The following is a 22,034-nucleotide window of genomic DNA, read 5'->3' as shown; positions in this document are numbered from 1 at the left end:
AGTAAAGTTTGCAGTTAAAGCGTCATTCAGATCAGGCATCTAGAGAGGCCGCACGATGTTGATAACTGGGGGCCTTGCAAACACACTACACACATACAACTGAAGATGGCGGATGTGTTGAGTGTTCTTCGTCAGTATAACATCCAGAAAAAGGAGATTGTTGCTAAAGGAGATGAAGTTATATTTGGGGAGTTCTCCTGGCCGAAGAATGTCAAGACCAACTACATAATCTGGGGGTATGTCAGTGCTAATAACATCTACAAAGTGCTTCAGTAGGCCTGCAGCTGATGCTCATCTGTGCCTTGTGCTGCTAGTAACGACGGAAGGCTCGCTAGCTACGAAATGCTAACCCAGCTACTTTCCTCAAAAGTTAAAGCACCCTTTTAATTGTTGTTCGTGCATCAGGGAGGTCTCTTCCATAGACTATAGAGCCAATTTTACTAGCTTCCATGAAAGCCAATGTATGTCTTTTAAACTTACCTCGCGAGGGGTTCAGCCAAACTTGTAGTGTTGTGTAATGCTAATTAATCATGGACGCTAGCTAGCGAGCGAGTTGTTTCACGGAGACAGAGATTCAGAGAGTCGAGTTGAAACACCTGTGTGTTTGTTTTTCTCTTTTAGTCCCTACAGTCATGACTATAAACGTCTTTCTTCACCGTGCAAAAACCAAACTTTGTGCATGTGACGCAGAAATTAAAGTTGCAACTAGCAGTGCTTTAGCTAGCAGGAGAATTGTTGACAGTGGTTGATAAAGTAACTTTGGCTTTATATTCAAGCCTTAATGCGGTTCACATCAAACCACTTTAAGTGTGCTTCACGCAGTAATTCACTTAAAGTTTGTTAGTTGTAAAACTGGACACTTGCATGCTTTTTCAAAAATGTTTTGTGCTTGTTTTGATCTTTAGTACTGGTAAAGAGGGGCAGCCCAAAGAGTACTATACCTTGGACTCTATCTTGTTCTTGCTCAACAATGTGCACCTGCCGCATCCATCCTATGTGCGAAGAGCTGCAGTAAGTGCTCTGGAGTTCATATGAAACAGCCCAGAATCTGTCAGTATCAATCCTTCATTGCTTACCAACGTGTTGTTTGAGACACCCCTGATTCCAGCCCACATTTTGTCATACATGCAGCATCTTGTAAACTTTAAAGAGTGTTGACTTTTATGATTGTGTGTTGTTTATAGACAGAGAACATCCCTGTTGTCAGACGACCTGATCGAAAGGGCTTGCTGTCATATCTTAATGGCGAGAGCTGTAAGTAGCGCTTGGGCGCTGAGGATGGGGGTGTTTTGTGGCATCTAGTACAGCCTTTGGCATTTTCCAAAATTGTAATGATTTCTTCCAGGTTTTGGTTCGCTGAAAATTTGCTTCAAATGTTGTTTTTGTCCATTTGCAGCCACGTCAACGAGCATCGACAGAAGTGCGCCCATAGAAATAGGTCTGCAAAGCCGGACACAAGGTAAAGTAACAACATTTTTACAACATGATGTGGAGTTTAGTTTCATAACTTAATCCTGAAATGTAAATTTCAGGAATAATTACTACTTATAACTGCTAGAGCTGATACCAGTGATGCAACATACACTGTCCTATTTTTACAAAAACAATTTTGCATAAGTGAAATAAAGGAAGGTGGGATGAAGGAATTTGTTTTGCATAGTGATACAATGTTTTTTGTTTGTTTTTCTTTCTTTGCTATTGTTGTTTGTTTTTTTGTTTTGTTTTTTAGTTAAAAGAGCAGCTGATGAGGCATCCTCTGAAGCCAAAAAACCAAGAGTTGAGGTAAATTATGTTACTTCAGCTGTCACATGTGGCTCATGTTGTTTTCTGTGTGGTATCACACAGGACACAGAAATCACAGTTTTCCTATTCTGACATACTTAACATTGAATTTGTTTACATATTCTTACTGTAATAAATGTGGACCACTCCCAACACCTGAAAATACTACCACTACTAATCATGATGATGATAATAATTCATTTTTAAAAATAATTCCATTTAGGAAAATATTTAAATGAATTAACTTAGTAAACTAAATAGTGGGAAACGCAGCTCATTAAATATTCTTCAGTGTTTAGTGTAACTGAATATAAAATGGGTAACTGTGTCATGCATGCAGGTGACACAGTGAGTATTTTAACTTTTACAAATTTCAGCAGTGTGGGCAGTTAAAGGTTTTTGATATATCATTTTTTATCCTGCAATTTGCTAATAATGTGAAAACTGCTTTCAATCTCAAGGATGAGGAACGTGTGCGTCTGGACAAGGAGCGTCTGGCTGCCCGTCTGGAGGGCCATAAAGAAGGCATCGTGCAGATCGAACAGATCAGGTATGATCAGGTTATGAGCTTTTCCTTATTCTGATTACCAGTTCCTCCTAACAGATAGTTCAGCTTATCAAAACGTTTGTCCCTGTCTTCCAGATCACTGTCTGAGGCCATGTCTGTGGAAAAAATTGCAGCCATTAAAGCAAAGATTATGGCAAAGAAGCGTTCAACTATCAAAACAGATCTCGATGATGACATAACACTGAAGCAGAGAAGCTTTGTGGATGCAGAAGTGGATGTCACCAGGGATATTGTTAGCAGAGAGCGGGTCTGGAGGACTAGGACAACCATTCTCCAGAGCACTGGAAAGGTTAGTGTACACTTTATGCCAGACTGTTTTCTGATGAAACTTTGAAACTAATGAAACTTTCCTTCAGAAGCAAGAGCCTTAAGACAAGTGTGTTGTCAACTAGCGCTGTATAAATGAATTGTAATTGACTTGACACTATAATGCCAGATGTATCATATCATGTAACCAGAAACCCCTTTTAACCCTACGCCATCACCTGACGTGCACCTCCCTAGAAGTCTGTCTAAAACTTGGGTCGACGCAGAAATAACTGAATGGCCTGGAACATAAAAAGGGGTTTCTAGTTACCTTGTGAGTTATGACATAGATTTCCCACAGAAGTCTAAATTATACATTAGCCTCCGGAACCCTAAGAGACAGTGCATTGGGTTGAGAAAACATTCAAATGGCCCAGCCATGAAAGCACCATAAATGTGTACCAGTACATGGACCAGTGTGAACCACTAGATGGCAGCAGAAGCTGAATTTAAATGTTAGGAATTAACTGATAACTACAGATTGTTGAAAAGATGTGCTCACCTATCAGTTTAAATTTGGCTTATCAAAAACGAAACCATCTTATTTAAAGTCCAGCCATCTTTGTTTTGTTTGTTTTAAGGTTGTCAGATATCTGATCTTATCTTAGTTTAACCTTTTTAAAGCTAAATAGATTTGTTTTGTCAGTCGCTCGATAAACTAATTTATTTAATGTGTCTCATTATGTCTAACTGGAGAGAGATATAGGGATAGGGAGGTAACAGTGCACAGTATTCAGTTAAGTATGAATGCCTGTTCAGATTCCACATGTTTAATATTTTTCTTATGATATCCAGAGTATTAAATGATAAAAAATCTAAACAAAAACCAAATATTCATGAACAAGAATTTAGAGTTCACAGTTAAATGAAACTAATCCTTCACACCAGTTGTGCCGTTGAAATTTTTTTTTCTTTAATGAAATGTTCAAAGTAAGGCAGCTGTCTCACTTTGTAGACACTGAGGGCAAAACTTGGAATTCCACCTGAACATCTGTTCTGTGGATGGATCGCTTGTTAGGAGAGAAATTGCAGAATCATGCAAAATATTGATTTTAATTATTGTACATATTTAATGAACCTGCTGCGTTGTTTATATGCAACAGCGAATGGACCATAACTAGTGAAATTTGAGCTCCTATTTGAATGTTCTTTTTGTTGTTTACATGCAAAGACTTCAGTTTTCTTGGCTCACAGTTCAAACTTAACCTGGGAAATTCTGTACTGAGGTGGGCATTAGAGCAGGGCGATATGGCCAAAAATATTTATCACGATATATATTTGAAAATTTGCGATAACGATATAACCGACGATATAATTGATGCGAGACAAAATACAACTCCACAACATTACTAGCGCAAAAAGACAACCTTCCATTTATTTTCACTTAAACAAGAAGCTGGTTTTTATGTACATTAAAGCTTTATAAAAATGTAACATTGCAAATGCAAATTCCTTGCTGAAAGTTTAACCAAAAGGCATTTCCAGTAGAAATGGGCTGACATATCCTGAGCATAACCATATATAATATCCACTGAAGTTAAAAAGAGGTGCTTTGCAACATTAAACTGCAGTGTGCAGTACGCATTTTTCGGACCATAAGATGCACGGGATTATAAGGCACATTAAGCGAAACAAAGCAGTCAGATAAATCAAACTTTATTAAACTCATTCTTCTTGCTTCCTCCACTTTTGTACCATTGATTCATTAATGTTGAATTCTCTGGCAGCTGCTCTATTCCCATGTTGTTGCAGTATATTAATGACTAACCTCGTATTGTGGATGGATTATCTCAGTTGTTCTCCTGACTGAAGTTTGGTCCGTTTACAGCATCCTGCCATGCGATTGCATTTGTCTCTAACCATGAGGAACCTTCACGTTAACTTTTATAAGTGGAAAAGTGTTAGTGTTCGTCCTCCAGCTTCACTGTTTATGTTATGCTAACATAGCTGTATCACTAGCGATCACGTAGCACATCATTATATATCAGCTAGCCCAACTTCAGTAACCCTACAAACGTCACTGCTGTTTAGTTTCCTGTCTTCATTTATGTTGGAAGTGATAGCAGAGCTGTACGTTTGATTTTTTTCAGAAATCTCTCAGTCAGAACATGCAATATCATGCTTAGGTAACTAGCGAAACTAGCGAGCTAACTTCCGCTAGCTTCCTGCTAACTTCTAACTCCGTTAAATGTAATAACTTTTGTTTTCATGGATGCCTGGAAGTTAAACTTTATAGTTACACCTGGTAAAGCAGCAATGCTGATCGTTTTATTAAAGATGAAAGAATTTAGACAGTTTTTAACTCTCAGTGATGTTGCAGTGTTGTTTGACCTGAGAAATACGGGGTTTAGGACCCAGATTACTCCCAGATTTAAGAGCATCTTAGTCCGACAAATATGACAATAACAACGGCCGCTTGCATGTTCTGCAAAAAAATGTGCTTTGTTGTGTATCTGACGGACAAACACCAAACCAGTTCCACATCACGGAAGTTGCACCATTTTTACAAACCAATTCTGGTTCATCTGTTTCACTCAACAATCGGCCATGTGCGTATGAAAACAAAGGCACTGCGCATGCGCGTTTTACTCCCATTCTATCGCGATATTTCATTTTCCTATCGTTGCCTAACATTATACCGGTATTACCGTGAACGGTATAATATGGCCCAGCCCTAGTGGGCATGATACGCACACATGACGCTCATCGTTTCTAAACCAAACTAAAGATGTAGACAGACTGTTAACTTAACAGCACACAGTAATTAACTCATTCACTGCCAGCCATTGGCAGTGAATGAGTTAAACCCATTGACTCATTCACTGCCATTGACGTCTATAGCCGTCAATGGCAGTGAATGAGTTAATAACTTGTACATTTTAAATGTGTTTTAATTGAATCTCTTCTGTGAGGGAAGTCTCGTTTTTGTTTTTAAAAGGAAACGACTCCTGCTCAACCTATTTTTGTTCCTTTTTCAGAACTTTTCCAAAAACATTTTTGCCATCCTTCAGTCCGTGAAAGCTCGAGAAGAAGGGCGAGCTCCGGAGCAGAGACCAGCACAGAACACAACTCAAGCGGTAAACTGACAAATATCCACTTCCTACAAATTACGTTACGTTACGTTATTTTTATTTTTTATTTTTTATTGGACCTTAATCTTTTTTATTAAGTGTTTATTTGCACATGGTTTAGATCTTAATCACACTTTTTTTGTAAATTAATTTCTTTACAATTTGAAAATACAGGAGTAATAAGGACGATTAAGAACCAGTTGATGATTTGTTGGTTGAATAAGCACACACCTTTAATTTGATTAGCTGTTAGTCCTGTTACGTTTGCATCTCATAAATAAATCAAAGTTAAAACTGACATATATTCATCTTATAATGAATTTGTCCAAAGTTATGTGTGCAAAAATAGTCTGTAGGTGTTTGAGTTAGTTGCAAATCCACTATAGTTTAAACTGAAGAGCGGTGTGTTTGTGTATATACAGGTATTTATTGTTTCGTATCTTTTCCAGGACCCGTCCCTAAGGAACAAGCAACCTGTCCCAGCTGCCTATAACAGATACGATCAGGAGCGATTCAAGGGAAAAGAAGGTGCGTTTTAGAAATGCTTTACTGATCATTTTAGTATCAATCCTTTTGCAAAAGAGTGCTTGTTTGTTTGAGTTAATATAAGTTCACTGATCCACAGTTTCCACATTTAAACCCAGCATCAGTAAACAAATGTGGTCAGAGTATGGAGAGAAATTTGCCACAAATGCATGCGATATGATTCACAAGCGTAAACTAAAGATTCACAAACGCGTACAATGATATGTGTGTAACTTTTGAGAACTCAGACGCACGTGCTTTAATCCACACACACACAAATATCAAGCAATCTGACCACACGTGAAACAATTTTACAAATGCGTTCATCCAAACTTGAATAAATACTGATCATTTATGATCATTTATGCACACTTTATTAAGTTTAGCTTCACGAATCAGATAATGTTCTCTTTCAAAAACATTTCTGTGCGCGCACACATCTAAAAATAATCATCTCTCATGTCCTTCACAAAACCATAAATGCGTAAGCACCAGTCACCTGATACTCACAGACCACGTCACATGCCCACTTGAGATTTTAAGGCAAATTTAATGCTGCTAGCTTCACACAGATTCACAAATGTAAGCTGCTTTCAAGTCCCAGTGTAAAACTGGGACATCTGGGCTTATAAGCGGCGAACACGTTGCATAATATGCAGGTATTAGATTTCATTATACTTATAAAGAAAAAAACCCTCTTTGTTCAGCCAGTGAGCTCCAACTCATAGCATGTTGTTGTCCTAGAAACGGAGGGCTTCAAGATCGATACTATGGGCACGTATCACGGCATGACCCTGAAGTCAGTGACGGTAAGAAATAACTTTTTTCACAATAACTACTAACCAAAACCTCAACCTGTGACGCATGTATACAAGCACGGTTTTCCACAGGAAGTTGAGTCATAAAGTCTGTCAAGTAGTTAAATAACACATTTTAAATGTGCTTATGTATGTAACAGCATTTGAAAAACAGATGCCTGCTGTTCTTTCTAAATAGATTTTACTGTTTCAAAGAAATTCAGCACAAAGTACAGATAACTGGATACATGTCCTCTGTGTAGGTAATGATGTCGCATCCTTACACGTCACCTGTCACAGCCATTTTTCAAAATAACTTCTTGGACAGTTTAATATGTGGAGATGTTTACTTGCACTGTCTGCTTCAGAAATCTAAAAGTCATACAGTAGCTCTGATTATTACAAAAAAGTACTTTATTTCTGTACAGTGAAGCACAGCGTGTTCTTTCATAAAATAAAACTCCAGTAGTTTGACTCAGACGTAGAAATAGTTCTTATCTCTTTTGTACAAAGTTGGCTAGAGCACTTGATTTGATTTTTACATTTCCAACATTTATGCACATTTTGTGTTGTGGATAAAGTGGGTTTGGATTATAAGTAAAGTCCCTTGATATGAAGTTCAAAAAAAGAGGATGTGCTGAGATATAAATCTCTTTTTATTTTGTTTTTATTTATTTATTTATTTTATTTTTAACAGTGAGCATGTGAGTGTAACAGTGTCCTTTCACTCAGCTGATTTCTCTCCAGTCACTCTGTGTAAGTGTGTCCTGCCTGCTCTCTCTTTAAATGCGTTGATGCAGGCGTTTCGCTTGTTGCTCTGAAGGTGATGCCAGTATTTCAGGAGCTCATTGGGATGAAACCCATGTGATGTTATCAGATGGCTGTACTTGCAGCTGGAGTAAGATACTCGCCAGTGGTTGAATAAGAACTCATTTGGTGGTGGCGTGGGTTCGATTCCGAGGCTGGCCAGACATATTCCCACAAACACGTCCTCCAGATGCAGATGGCGGATACGTAAAGATACTTGATAGATTTTCCTTGCGAGATCCCCAGAAAAGACGTAACCAGTCCCAGAGCAAAAGGTGGGATACTTGTCACCTGGGTACAGCTCCGGGGGCATGTACCACTTGCTGTTTTTATTTCGGTTGGGTGCGTAGCCTCTCATGTTGTTTCCTGTGAAGTAGTTCCTCCTGGGCTCCAGTTCAGGCCTGAGCAGCTTAAAAATGAGGTACTCTGTGTTGACGAACATGTCGCTGTCTGTCTTCATGACGTAGCTGGTGTGCGGACAGTGCATTGCAACCCAGTTTAGTCCCATCAGTGTCTTTATGGTGAGGTTTTTGTAAGAATCCAGGAAGTCCTGCTGAATGATATCATGATGCCTCCGGCTCTCTGCTTCTAGCATCCTTTGTTGTAGAAGTCCCAGTTCTCCATCTTTTTTCCCCAGCAGAAAGAGCCGGATAAATCCCAGAGCTGGAGCAACACTCTCGTTCCCCCACGTCTGCCGTATAGCATTCCTCGCCTCCACCTGCCGAGCTTCAGTGGCAATCAGCAACACCAGAAATGGCGCAGCTGTGTTGTCTGCACATTTATCAGGCTCGTTAATGATGTAAGGGTACGGTCCGTGGGTTATCACGGCGCTGAGGTCTGCGTCGTCTCTTTGGCTTGTGTTTGCTGCCAGAACGTTCTGAAAATTTGGGTCTGGTTGAGTTGGGTAAACTCCCTGATTTTCACGGGAGCTGATGTTGGCGTCAGCCTTGAAAGTCTGTTGAGGAATGATGACGAACCTCCACTGTGAATGGCGGGTGCTTGTGTTCCATTTGGCTTTGGTGGTGTGAGCTGCTCCACCTCCATACACCAGAGGATGCCCTCTCCACCATGGCATACCAGTGAGCCTCGGCAGCCACACCTGGTGGACTAGAAAGAACAGCACACCCAGCAGAGAGAGCAGATACAGAAGTTTAGCTGTGTGTTTACAGCAGTGGCGTCGTTTCCACTGCATGGTGTCGACACTTCTAGTCTTGACAGTTGTTACGCTTCAATCCAGTTGTCAGCAGGGTTTCAGCTCCTGTTGATGAGTAATATAAATCACTTTGTTGATACCCAGTGATGGCCTAGGAGACAGTGGAAAGAAGAGTATACATTTTCATTGTGAAAAACGAAATTATACTCACAGTTTTCATTCTGATAAGGCTGCAGTTTACAGTAAATAAGCTTGTAAATACCAGCCAAGTTAAGAAAACTTTGCAGCAATCTGGTGAGCACGTTTTCATTTCTTGATTTGGAGAAATACACAACTTGATTGGCCCATCCTGTTGTTTTTAAACATATTTGATATCATATTAATGTAATGAGGGTACATTTCTATAGTCTAAATATAGTTCGTAGGCTTTTATATCGACATTAAAATCTACAAATTACCTGCTTTGACGTCTTCCTCTACCACACTCGTTTGGTTTTAGTTTTCATGTAATAATGCTAGAATGCTAGTTGTGGCTAATTGTAGAATGTCAACAGACGGTGTAGTTTTTGCAGATGAGTTTTCTTTCTTTTTTTTAAGAAAATTACAAAACAAAGGAGCCTAACATAACAGAGAGGACTTTGAGAGAGTTTAAATTCTCTCCACTGTTGCATGCTTCAGTAGAAATAAGTTTTTCTCCCTTTAGAAAGACACACCCTTTACATCCTGTAAGTTAAACCACAACCAGAGGAGTGAATTATATCAGTCATCTGTTATGACTGTTTTTATGTCGATGTTCGTCTGTATTTTCAATTCTTCACAACATAAACTCACCTTTTTTAGTCTAAAAACTTGTCTCTGTGGTATTCATCGCTGCTGGATAAATTAGTCTTCACACATTGCGACTGGCCTCTCGGTCTCTGTTCCTGCGGTGCTTTTGGCCACATCATAAATGCACACAGCCCCATGTCCTCACTTTTTTTTTTTTTTTTTTTCCTGCAGCATATGTCAAATTGTCCTCTTCTTTGGCTGGTAAGGTTTCTGTAGTCAGTCCAGGGAAATTAATTTTTCCAGGTAATCCTAGCTTTTTGCCTCATGCGTGCACAAATGTGCTGCTAGTTCATGCGTGCATGCCTGGCAAGAGCATGTTTGAGCGCTCCGGTGTTGCAGTCTCTCAATCTGCCTTGGCGCATTGTCCCTAGAGGCTTGATTTTAGCTGTGGTGTGCTGCTTCTTTTGCTCATGGCCGAAGAGAGAGGAGACACGGTAGTTGACAGTAAGCTGCAGCCCTGGGTCCTTTTACTGTCCCCGCTGTCATGTTGTGTATATCAAAGCAGGCACGCAGAGATGGGATTCACATCTGAATGATAAATAAGCCTACATGTCTCCGTTCAGCTTTGCTCCCCCTTTCTGTGCTTATCCTCGTTTCCTCTTGTTCTTCCTCTTTGATTCACATGCCCGCTGTCCACTGTGTTTCTCAGATCGTTCAGATTTCGGTTTTTATGCTTATCCCCCCTCCCTATTCAGCTGCCTCTCACGCACTGCTCCTTCTAGCTAGAGGAATGAAAGCAACGGGGGAGGAGGAAGATGAACGGAAGGAAGAGCTGTGAGTTGTGAGCTCGCTCTGAAAGGCAGCTCTAGGCTCGGTGGCATTACGCTCTCTCACCACGTCACGCCGTCTTTGCTGCTGTTGCTGCCTGCTCTGTTAAAGGGGAGGGGGTTGGGCTACTGACCTATTTGTATTCACACCCACTCTGAGGAATGAGGAATAAACCATTATCTCAATTGGCATGCTGTGAGAAAAGGGAAGAGAGGCCATTGTGTACACACTTCCACAAATCTTAGAGGGTCGCTGATTTAAAAGTGGCAAACATCAGCTTACATGTTGTTGACTGAAAAACAGTGGACATTACCACCCAGACCCCAGCAGTCTGTCACCCCCAGCTGTCATCTCACACAAACGTCTTGCATATAGTTAATTAAAATTATCTTTACACTAAGCTCACTAAATCTAATATTTCGCGTCTTTGCCCATGTTACAATACACATATTTTATTTGTGTCTGGTAATGACAGAAAAATAAAAAAACGGTGACTTTTCAGGTGACAAACCACAACTGTGATTCTTAGCAGCACAAAGGCATAAGTACTGTTGCTGAAGCGTGAACTAAAATTGTAAGAGACCGTTATGTTTTTATGACTGTTCCAGCAGTAGAAATCCCATTTCTGAATTTTACAACATAATCACAGTTTTTCTCATCCTGTGAGAAAGTTTGACTCCACTAACTTTTGCATGTTGGACTTTTATGTTTCTTTTTTCTGGTTTCATCTAAACATATAGGCCTTTGCCATAGCTTAGTACAGTGGTGGTGCAGATTGAATTACAGAATAGATCGATTTATTGTAAGCTATGCTTTAATGTACAGTTATCACCCATCACACCTGCTCCGCTCCACATTTCTGAAGCAGCAGAGCTCCTTCTCCCTCAGACTGATTCAACCTCACTGCCACAAAGAACCCTTGAGGAAATCATTCCTACTGTTCTCTATAAAGCTGTGTTTAAAACTCTTCATGCTGTGACAGGTGAACACACCTGTCAGGCATAAAATCCCAAATGTACTTTGTATTAAACCTTCATTCAGCTGTTTGTTTGTTTGTTTTTTTAATTTGCTTTTTTTATGTAATGTACATATAAATTAATGCAATTTTCACTTTTCTCTCAGGCAATGTCAGTCTTACTATTACTGTTTTTAACTACATTTTTACTTTTTTGTTTTTAATCACTGCTATAACTATAAATTCCTGCATAAGGCTTTTATCGTGTATTTCTTTGTTTAATGCGGTCTCTACTATTTTTACTTTTTATGTTTCTGTTCTAACACCCACATTTCCCTTGTGAGGTCAGTAAAGCAGCTATCTGTCTTGTTTTGTAGGTTAGCCCTGACAAGCTTAGCTCTCTTTCACAAGGGTAACTTGTGAACAAACAAATACTAGTGCTAAGAAAAACTACAGCAGTGTAATTAGCATTTGAGAGGTTTAAGGAACTTGCACTCGCACTCAGATGGGGCCTTCTAGTTAACATTAACCCACATTCAGTTCAAGCAGATGAGCTCCAGACATGCAATTTATCTGTAAATGACACACTTTGTTGTAGAGCTTCAGTTAGACGTTACCTTGCAGATCAGAGTTGGAGTATATTTGATACTTGATGCCCACTAATATTTAACTGTTGGTTGATTGTAGTTGTGTTAAAATGCTGAAAACTTTAGAAAACAAATAACAGATCACGATAAGGATGACTACCAGCTGCTTCAAGAGCAGCTGCTCCTGCTAGGTGGCTATCTAAGCCTAAATATTCAACACTGTTCAGTTATTTCACTGATGAAACACCTTGAACAATTTATTTCAAGTGGCCTGTTGGGCACAACAATCGAAGCTGCACAATTTTTATATTTCTTGTTAACATCAGAAGTTTCTGAAGACACTGTATGATGGGACTGTATATAACCTTGTATTTTTAATCTTGAGGTGTTGCTTGTTTTCTAGGAAGGAGCATCTGCTCGAAAGGCCCAGACCCCTGCACTGCAGCCTGTACCTCGTCCAGGTTAGTGTTGAATTCTAAATGTTCATGTTTAATCATGCATAAAGAATAAATACAGAGTAAAAACCTTTTTTTAGTTTTTGCCCATCGTGCCACAGAGTGTAAGGACTGTTTCTGTTTGAGAGTTTGTACTGGAGTGATGTTTTTAACAAAGACAGACTTGCACTCTGTACTACTACAATATTCTTTTCTGTGCCTTATTTTTCATATAGCAAGGGAAAACCGCTAAAAACACCCTATAGTCTGTACATGCTCCAGCTGAGCCTGGGCTAGTTCCTTTTTCATTCATTTCTCAAGGGTTAAATTGATTCTGTCATTTTTTTGTCCTCCTCCCAAATCCTGACGTAGTCACATCATGACTGTTTTCAGTTTTCAGTGCTCCCAACACTGCCTGTTAGTATGTGTTGATCAGCTCTTTTCATATATCAGTCACTCGGGTCTCTTACCAGCAATTTCTAAAGGGACTGTATCAGAGCGTTGTGTAATAATAACGGTATTTCTTTTATTCACAACGTCGACTGTTTCCAGGCGTGGCATTTAGACACATGACTGTACTAATAAAAAAAGAAAAGAATATTCACATGATTTCTGAATGAAGCGGCATCGCTAAAATAACCTTTTGTCTGTAGAGAAGAATCACATGTTTGTTTGACTCTTCTACAAACGCTTAGCAACTTCCCATTGCATGTGTGGAAGAAATAAAAAGTAGAACCAGTTTGATCCATTTGACCTGCAGCAGAGGTTTTAAGCTAAAACTTTGTCTTTGAGTGTGACTGCAAGTCTGACACAAACTGTCTTTTCTGCTTTATTTAATTATACTCCAATTAGCAAAAGACTAAACGTTTAAATATATTTAGTGGTCTTTCTTTAATTTTTGCCACTACTTTTATAAACTATCTAACGGTTCTCCAGTTGCTCACTCCATGGTGGTATTTCACATGGGATTTATGCATTTGTGTTGCTTTCAGTTTTATCTCCAGCTGCTTCAGCCGGTTGGTAGATATTTATTACTTTAACACATTGCAGAGTTCTTGCAAATCCACAACCCCAATTCCAAAAATGTTGGGACACAATAAAATGTAAATTAAAAACCGAATGCATCCTCTCCTCTTTCAACACCAGTGCAGACCAGATCATGTGCTGTCTGATGTAGGATTCAATACTTGATGTAATTGAAATATGGGTTGATGGCAAATTCTGTTCTTACTTAGATTTTAAACAAGGTCCCAACTTAAACATCATGAAACTGAACCACAGTTTGATGAAATGGGGAACTTGGAGAATCGGCTACATGTATTTTTAGTCTAACACTTTTTCTTTTTTTTATCATTTGACACACTCCGTGTATGCAAGCTTTAAGAGGCAAAGTCGGGTTTCCGTTTTCTTTTCTTTTTTCTTTTTCCCCTTTTGGACCTAAAGGGTTCATTTATTTCATTGGTTAAAGTTAGCATTAGGTATACTAATAGACACCAGATTCTTCCAACTATCATGTGGAAGTACCTCCCCTTTTCCAAACAGTTTTTAAGGATAAATTCCAAAAAAAAAAAACCCTTTCTGTGTTCAGGTTTAGTGATGTTCGTTCAGTCGTTGGATATTGTAAGTCTTACTATTGTTAGAGCTTATGAAGAAAATTTCTTGTCAAGGAAGTGACTTAACAAATACTTGACGCATAGGAAGCAGTTTTACTGAGGATTGTTGTTCTTGTCTTTGGACTCAATATCCACATTCGTGTTTGTATTTATTTAAAAATATATTCTTTTAACTGTTTTCTCTCTAGTTTCACAAGCCAGACCTCCACCAAACCAGAAGAAAGGTACATCACATTTGATCAGAGTTAATCACTGTTTTTTAGTAGTACTGACCAACTGAGCTGTAGTTTTAAACCATTTTTAATGTGGCTTTCTCCACAGGATCCCGAACACCAATCATCATCATCCCTGCTGCCACCACCTCCCTCATCACAATGCTCAATGCTAAGGATCTCCTGCAGGATCTGAAGTAAGTACAAATCATTAGTGCCCTTCTTCTTTCTCTAAAGTGGAAGACAGTGCAATGAATCAATTGCACTGTCTTCCATGCATTGATGTTATTTGGCGGTTGATGTTCTTCAGACACGCAGTAGTGGATTTTTTTTTTGTCAAGTTGCTCAACACTAAGTTTAGGGCAGAGATTGAAAAAGAGCTTGGCGTGCCAGCGGTGACTGTCTGTGGTCGTTGCCATAGAGCAACAACTGTTTGGAGGTTTAATGACTGGATTTAATGTTGGCACCTCTGCAAAATGGGCAGTGTTGGCAAGAAAGGTAAAAATTGTACCCTAAGGAGCAGCAGTGAAATGACTTCCAGACTCTGGCCTGTACCAGGTTTATCACATCAGAAGAGAAGAAGAAGCAGGGCATCCCGCGGGACAATGAGGTTCTGCTACAGAGGCGCAAAGACCAGATCCAGCCTGGTGGCACAACACTGAGTGTCACCGTGCCGTACCGCGTCATCGATCAGCCGCTCAAACTGGCTCCCCAGGATTGGTCAGTATATGTATTTTCTCAGTTATATTAGCATTTTACACCATACAGGAACACTATGGAATCAACAAGCCTGTACTCCCCTCTGTACCTTTATCATGAAATGACCATTCATCAGATGACTCAGCTGTTAACGGGGATATTTGAGTGTTTAGCAAATATGACTCATTATTATGCATGCAGCCTGTGTTGAAACCACAAGATGATTATGTTTCAGAGTCTGAGTTATCATATAATGGGTACACAGTACTGGCCGATTGTTGAATAATTTCAGAGGGAAATGGGGGGGAGAGGTGTGTGTTTCCTCTTCCTCACTTCTGCTGGAGCAAGTCTTAAGCCCATGTATAACACCCACTGGTATTGGCATATATAGCACATTACTGGTACTTGCCCAAGGACATGTGGAGCCGAGGATCAGTCCACCAGTTTTCCGAACCACTCCACTTGACCTACAGCCGATCAAGAATTTCAGCATCGGGCATCCTTGGTTGTAAATCCAACATCAGGAAAACACATATTGTCATATTAATGATACCTGAGATCCTTGCCCTCTGCTGCAGTGTTCAGTGAATGTGTTTACAGCTTATTGCACCTTCTTTAAATGCAGGGCTCTAGAGTGTGACCAATTTGGTCGCAAATGCGACCATATTTTTCAGTGGTGCGACTAAAAAAAAAAAATATTTGGTTGCACCTGTGCGACCAAATGTTCGGTTAGCAAAAAAAAAAAAAAAATCTGCAACCTTCCAACAACAGACACATATTATGCCCCTATCGTGGACTAAACCAATGAGAGATGGTAAGGGGCGAGACCTCTCTGATGAGGCCTGATCCTTCTGAAATTCATAGCCAGTGCTCTGACACGGTGTCATCAATCTTTGAATGCTGAAAAAGCACAGTGTATCCAGAAAAACACATTATATTATATAAATTATTATAAAATTTGTGTGCGCCTAACTTTTGTGCCGGTACGCCTAACTTTTTAAAGTTAGGCGTACCGGTACGCCCATGGCAAAAAGTTAGTCTAGAGCCCTGAAATGTTTAATCCAGTTTTTTTTTTTTTTGACAAGCCTGTTTCTTCCTTCAGGGATCGAGTGGTGGCTGTGTTTGTGCAGGGTCCTGCCTGGCAGTTCAAAGGCTGGCCGTGGCTGCTGCCCGACGGCTCTCCTGTCGACATTTTTGCCAAAAGTAAGTAATATTGTGAAGTCTAAATAGACTATTTAGTTTCACTGTGTTGAAACGATAGCAGTAAAAAATGGTTGGAGTCGTGATGTTTGGTTTTCCACTCATTCAAAGAATCAGCAAATTGTGAACTCTGTGCCTGTTGTAGACATATTTATCTGTGGACACCTTTCAAAGCACTCAGTGTTACCTTACAACAATAAAATTAACAAGTAGATCAATATTAAAGACAGATTTAAGTTTGAGATTCAGAAATGTAAAACATAAGGCGTTGATGGTTATAGGTGATATGCTGATACTAACAGGTAGGTTTTGCGCTGTGCTTTTAAGCTGTGTCATAGTTTGGTTGACGGAGTTAGAGGCAGTGAGTTCCAACGATGAGTCTCAGCTAAAGCCTCTAGTGTTAAAGTCTGAAGCGAGGAGCAGTGAGGAGAGCGTGGAGCACGGGCAGAGGTGTGAGGAGATGAGGGTGCCAGGTCATGGAGAGCTTTGAAAGTGAGGAGCAGAATCTTGTATTGGATGTTCTGGGAAATGGGGAGACGGTGAAGCTGGGTGAGAATAGGTGTAATATGATAAGTGTGGGTGATTATTCTCTCTGCAGAGTTCTGTACAATTTGGAGCCAGTTAAGAAGTTTTGGGTGGAGATCAGAGAGAATAGCATTCCATTAATCCAAAGGCATGGATTATTGGAATGCTGTTCAAGGGCATGAACTAGAACTTGTGTGTAGCCTGAAGATGTTAGGTGGACTGGATGTGGGTGACAAAGAGAGTATTGTCCATCTATAGAGACATCAGATAGTGTGTCCTTTCATTCAATAAAATAACTTCATGACGGCTTGCGAGCAGGTAATGAGGAAAGGACGGGCAAAGGAGTTGTCAACGTAAAAATGAAACTATATTTCTGAGAAGAAAGAGATCATTTATAAATAGCAGGGGGTCCAGTACTGATCCTTTAGGGACCCCATGTGTGACCGAGGCTAATAGAGAGCGTACAGTCTTGCCTTGAACTATATCCTGTCAGAAAGGAAGGATGTAAACCATTCTCGTGCTGTGTCCTGGAGTCCAGCACTGGCTCGTCATTCTAACAGAAGAGGGTGGGAAGTGGTATCAAAGCAGCACTGAGGTCAAGGAGAATGAGGATGGTGAGAACAGTGCCATGTGATGTCAGGAGGGATGTCAGTGGTCTGTCTAGAACGGAAATCGCGTTGAAATGGCTCGTAGAAATTATTGTTAACTAGAGCTGTGGTGCCACCGTGTCTTCCAGGATTTTAGAGATGAGGTTGGAAAAGGATTCAGAGGGTTGAATGTGTAGAATAAACTAAGACGTTGAGGAGATATTACTGAAAAACATCCTTACGGTTGCATGAATGCATTTTCCCCTCCAGTACGAGCTTTTCATTTAAAATACGATGAGGCAACGACTGATCCCAATGTGCAAAAGTGGGATGTGACCGTCCTGGAGCTGAGCCGCCACAGACGCCATCTGGACCGGCCCGTCTTCCTGCGCTTTTGGGAGACCCTTGACAGGTACTTAATTTTTATGCACTTAATTAAATTTCTTAATGTAATTTAATTTCACCTCGATGCACCTTTTTTATTTGTTTTTAATATGTAGTTAACGAAACTTTCTGTAATAAACTCTTTTCCTCGCTCCCTTTTCTTTCTTGGTGAACAGATACATGGTGAAACACAAATCTCACCTCAGGTTCTGAGCCAGGATCACAGCCACAGACACCGAAAATCCCACAAATCAATTCGTCAGCCTTCCCCTTCTAATTGGTCCAACTCCCTCATCCAAGCTGCCAATCCATCTTCCAACATGATCCCCATTTTAAGAGGAAGAGGAGGAGCGATCATTCCAGGGCTTCCTCCAGGACTCCTAATGCAGTCTGCTGGAATTGTTACTTTGGACATCAGAAAGGAGATTTTTGTGTTTTTGTTGTAATTGTTTTCTAATGTTTTCAGGTAGTTAAAGACAAATACCAAAATAAGTTTTATATAAAAGGTAACATGCTGCGGAGATGATTAAAACACAATACTAAGCAACATGAGCTCAGAGGGAGATGCTTGCCTTTTGTCAGCGGTAAACAGGAAATGTGAGCGTTTTAGTCTGATGAAAACGTGAGAATCTCTGGGTACAACTGAGGCAAGTGCTGAGTTTGAGGAAGAGACTTTCTTTACACTTCTCTTTTTTTTTTTTTTTTTTTTTAAATTTTGGGTGTTTGTGGTCTGAATGTACATATGTGATCAAATCTGTGAGAGCCAAAACTCCTTGAGCAGAAAGGGGAGTGCAGGTAAATGTGTTCATATGTTAGATTGCTCCTCTGCTCTCACTCAGTTAAAATGATCTCAGTCAAGCAGTCAATCCCTAGTTCAGTTTTTGACAGCTCTGCACACGTCTTGGTCATGCAATGACCTTGTTAAACTCCTTTTTTTTGGTGTTGTGCTAGATGAGAGAAATTATGGAGAGTATTGCTTTAAAACATCACATGAAAATAGACAATAAAGCCTCTGAGAAACAAGTGCTTGTGTGCAGTCTGCTGAACGTGGGTAGTGCTTATTTGATTTGATATCTCAGTAGTTTAATGTTAGTTTCATTTATCCATGTCACCTGAAATACATTGTGTGGTTAATGAGGCTGAACACAGATGCAGCTGAGCCCTAAAATATCTCTCCAGTTTTACTGTGTGGCTCCAGCACTGTTACATAATGTCTTGTGAAATGTAGCTACTATAAACAATTCTAACACATTTTACTGTTGCAGTTAATAATCTGCTCGTGGTTTGATGACTTCATAATCAAAATACGAACTAAAACAAATCCACGAGTATCAGAACAAGTGATCTGTGACGGCCGTGATTGGCTTCCTAAGGATTAGGAATAACCTCATTGGGACTGGAGGATGTTTAAACTGGATAGAGTGCATGCTTGCTCATGTTCCATCGTATATAATCTCCAGACGCTTTATTAGGAACACCTTAGTACTTCAAGGTTTGACCCCCTTTTTGCCTGCAGATCTGCCTTAATTCTTCATGGTATAGATTCAGTGAGGTGCCGGAAACCATGTTGACATGACAGCGTCGCAAAGTTGCTGCAGATTTATCAGATGCACATTCATGATGTGATTTTCACATTCTCCTACATGCCTTCCAGGACCGAGGAGCCGACAGAGGAGCTTTATTAACATGTGAAGAGCCCGACATTTCTGACAGGGCTTAAACAAAGAGCTCAAAGGAAGAGTCGGTATTGGACTCCACCAGGTGGGCAGAAACACAGCAGCACATGAGAAAACAGTGACACAAGTGCTGGTTTCATTTTATTTTACATTAACATTTTAACATAAAAATAAACACGTAATTCACAAAAATCCTGTTAAACCCACTCAAACTCCTCCATAAATGAACTCAAAACCCCATCTCAGGTGGGACAAACACAGGTTCATTGATTTATTTTTTTTGTGACCTGAGTTGTCGCCTCTTTAGGCTCTGCCTGTTAATCGTGGTCCCCTGACAGTAAAGCACTTTCGTTCCCACGGCCCTCGGCCTTTCAGACTTCACATGCAATTCAATTTCAAATGCAATGTTTCTATCAGATCAATAAACATCAGCAAACACACGAACAGTTTGTGTGCAGTTTGTAGCACAGTGTTGCAAGCTAAAGGTCCAGCTGCTGTTTTCACGGGGAGAGAAAAGAAAGGGCGCGGACTTCACTCAGAGATGGAGAAAGATGACAAAGACAGGAAAGAAAGAAGAAATGTTTATATTTAAAGATAAGGACTGATCAGTGGTGTTGGAAATTTAAAGCTTACATGTAAGTCCTCGTTTTTTTAAATTGGATATCGGGTTTGTGCATGTGACAATATGCTTTTGTTCATGTTGTGAAACCTGCTGCAAAACAAACTGAAGTAGACTCGCTGTGGTTTGCTGCACTGTGATGGGTTTAAAGTAAAGTACAGTGTGTGACCGGTGCACACTGGCTAAGGTTTCATGAAGTTAAACTGATGATGCTGAGATGCAATCACTGAATTCCACCTTCATACCAACTTTATAGTGTCTAATATAAAGACAGCATAAACTGAGTATTGTATAGAGAATGGAAATTAGCCAGAACAACTCACGAGACATCTGCTGACACCTTGTGTCAGCTGATCACAGCCTGTACACTAAGAAAATCTACTGGAGCTCTCAATAGAATTATTGTGTGCTGTGATTCTTTTGCCCACACTGAGCCATTAAGAACGATTTTAGCGTTCCCCCACGTGCTCAATCCCACTTCAGCCCCTGACTGTGCTCATCTTTTGCTTAGATGCAGAGTCATCCTCTACATCGTAGCCAACAGAAAACAGATTTCTTTTCTCTGCTCATGTTCTGCTTCACTGATTCAAACTGAGAATATTTACTAGTATTAAAATTTAGACTAAAATAAAGTTTGTATTTCCATTTCCTAATATTATTTTATTATTACATTAATAAAAAAACAAGGTTCAGTTAGCTTTGCATAGAAGCAGCTGGTAGAAATGTGTTTCAAAGAGCTACTTTTACTCTGAGTACATTTCAGTACTTTTTCACTTTCACTTGAGTAAAGAAGTGGAATCAGTACTTCAACTTTTACTGGAGTATTTTTAAACACTAGTATCTGTACTTCTACTTAAATACAGAATCTCTGTACTTTTTCAACGTCTGGCTAGCTGCAATTCATTTACAGCAAATCCCACTAAGTGTGGGCCTGTCTACCCCAGTATTTCTCCTCCAGCTGTATTGGTGGATGAAACCTACATAGAGGATGCTTCCTAGGTGAATGAGAACCAACGGGGACTTTATCAGCAGCGGTCAGAGTACCCAGTGCCCACACTGTGAGCGATTGAAGAGCTGCTCCAAAGGTTTCTGTCTGACTGTGGTAACACAACATCAAATACGAGGCATCTGGAGTCAATCTGCATTGACCACTTTGTTAAACTTCCTTCAAGGCCGTCTTACAAGTTAGAATATTTAACTTTGACCTTTGCCATTCAGTAAACTTCCCTTTCTTCTTTTTGAGCCATGGATTTAAGATTAGTATTATTATCCTACTGAAAGTCTGATTTTTCTCACATAACTATCCAGAGGGAAAAATCCAATGTTTTCTTATATGTTCATTGGCAAACAATTGTTTTGCTGTGCACAGGAGTAGAGTGGCTCCTCCACCTTTTTGGAGGGTTGGTGATTTGATTCTTCAGTCTGAAGTGTTCTTGAGCAAGACACTGAACATCTTATTTTCCTGCTATTCGACTTTGAACATGTGTGATAGTTAGTAAGCGCCTACAAGGCAGAGAATAGAGTGCTGGCTGAAGGAGTGGCTGCAACTAGAAGGAAAAGGATTATTGAGTCCGTTTATTCCACCCTAGTGTTCGTTTTGGACAGCAAAGGCTGGAACACTTGGAACACTTCCCATCCCAGTTAAATTTGTCTCTTTGTGACTGGAAATGCATGCAATTTGGCACTGAGATGCAGATTTTCCAGCAGATCCTTGGATCAAATTGAAGTGTCTGGACTATTCTTTCCATCAAACTCTACTCGCAATTTATTTTCTTTTTTTCACAGTGAATGATTTTTATTTATTGATTTTACAAAAGTGACAATTAAATATGAACTGGTGATTCTAAATTGGCAAGATGTGAACATCTGAGCGTGTTGGCCCCTCTGTGGCCTTGTGACTGGCTGGTGACCTGTGCGGGGTGCACCCTGCCTCTCGCC

The 22,034-nt window shown here is 40.0% G+C and overlaps 2 protein-coding genes across 5 annotated transcripts; one reads left to right on the top strand and one right to left on the bottom strand.

Annotated features, from left to right (window-relative positions):
- The first annotated feature begins 27 nt into the window (after positions 1–27).
- On the top strand, positions 28–18,824 carry cdc73 (cell division cycle 73, Paf1/RNA polymerase II complex component, homolog (S. cerevisiae)). The gene is made up of 17 exons (XM_026149729.1): positions 28–236; positions 906–1,011; positions 1,185–1,254; positions 1,397–1,459; positions 1,730–1,782; positions 2,244–2,332; positions 2,426–2,639; positions 5,635–5,733; positions 6,177–6,255; positions 6,997–7,061; positions 12,551–12,608; positions 14,383–14,418; positions 14,516–14,603; positions 14,965–15,126; positions 16,208–16,308; positions 17,688–17,829; positions 17,978–18,824. The coding sequence occupies exons 1-17, from the start codon at positions 106–108 to the stop codon at positions 18,012–18,014; spliced, it is 1,593 nt and encodes a 530-aa protein (XP_026005514.1). The 5' UTR covers positions 28–105; the 3' UTR covers positions 18,015–18,824.
- On the bottom strand, positions 7,441–11,770 carry LOC113010609 (beta-1,3-galactosyltransferase 2-like). 4 transcript variants are annotated; one of them, XM_026149771.1, is made up of 3 exons: positions 9,468–9,486; positions 9,272–9,358; positions 7,441–9,160 (listed from the first exon to the last, which is right to left on the bottom strand). In XM_026149771.1, the coding sequence occupies exon 3, from the start codon at positions 9,046–9,048 to the stop codon at positions 7,774–7,776; it is 1,275 nt and encodes a 424-aa protein (XP_026005556.1). In that variant the 5' UTR covers positions 9,049–9,160; positions 9,272–9,358; positions 9,468–9,486; the 3' UTR covers positions 7,441–7,773. The 4 variants fall into 4 exon arrangements, with proteins under 4 accessions (XP_026005556.1, XP_026005555.1, XP_026005554.1 ...); XM_026149770.1 differs by having other exon boundaries at positions 9,272–11,770; XM_026149769.1 differs by lacking the exons at positions 9,272–9,358; positions 9,468–9,486 and adding an exon at positions 9,841–11,770.
- Positions 18,825–22,034: the final 3,210 nt, after the last annotated feature.

Source organism: Astatotilapia calliptera, chromosome 18, assembly GCF_900246225.1.
Source record: "Astatotilapia calliptera chromosome 18, fAstCal1.2, whole genome shotgun sequence".
Classification (NCBI taxonomy): Eukaryota; Metazoa; Chordata; class Actinopteri; order Cichliformes; family Cichlidae; genus Astatotilapia; species Astatotilapia calliptera.
Note: the sequence above shows the minus strand (reverse complement) of the source record. Positions and strands in the feature narration are given on the sequence as shown.

Bases quoted from the DNA above. Each gene is read 5' to 3' on its own strand.
- cdc73 (XM_026149729.1), top strand. From the start codon at position 106: ATGGCGGATGTGTTGAGTGTTCTTCGTCAGTATAACATCCAGAAAAAG. The intron at 2,640-5,634 runs GTTAGTGTACAC...TTCCTTTTTCAG, and splicing joins TTCTCCAGAGCACTGGAAAG to AACTTTTCCAAAAACATTTT. The intron at 5,734-6,176 runs GTAAACTGACAA...TATCTTTTCCAG, and splicing joins CACAGAACACAACTCAAGCG to GACCCGTCCCTAAGGAACAA.
- LOC113010609 (XM_026149770.1), bottom strand. From the start codon at position 9,048: ATGCAGTGGAAACGACGCCACTGCTGTAAACACACAGCTAAACTTCTG.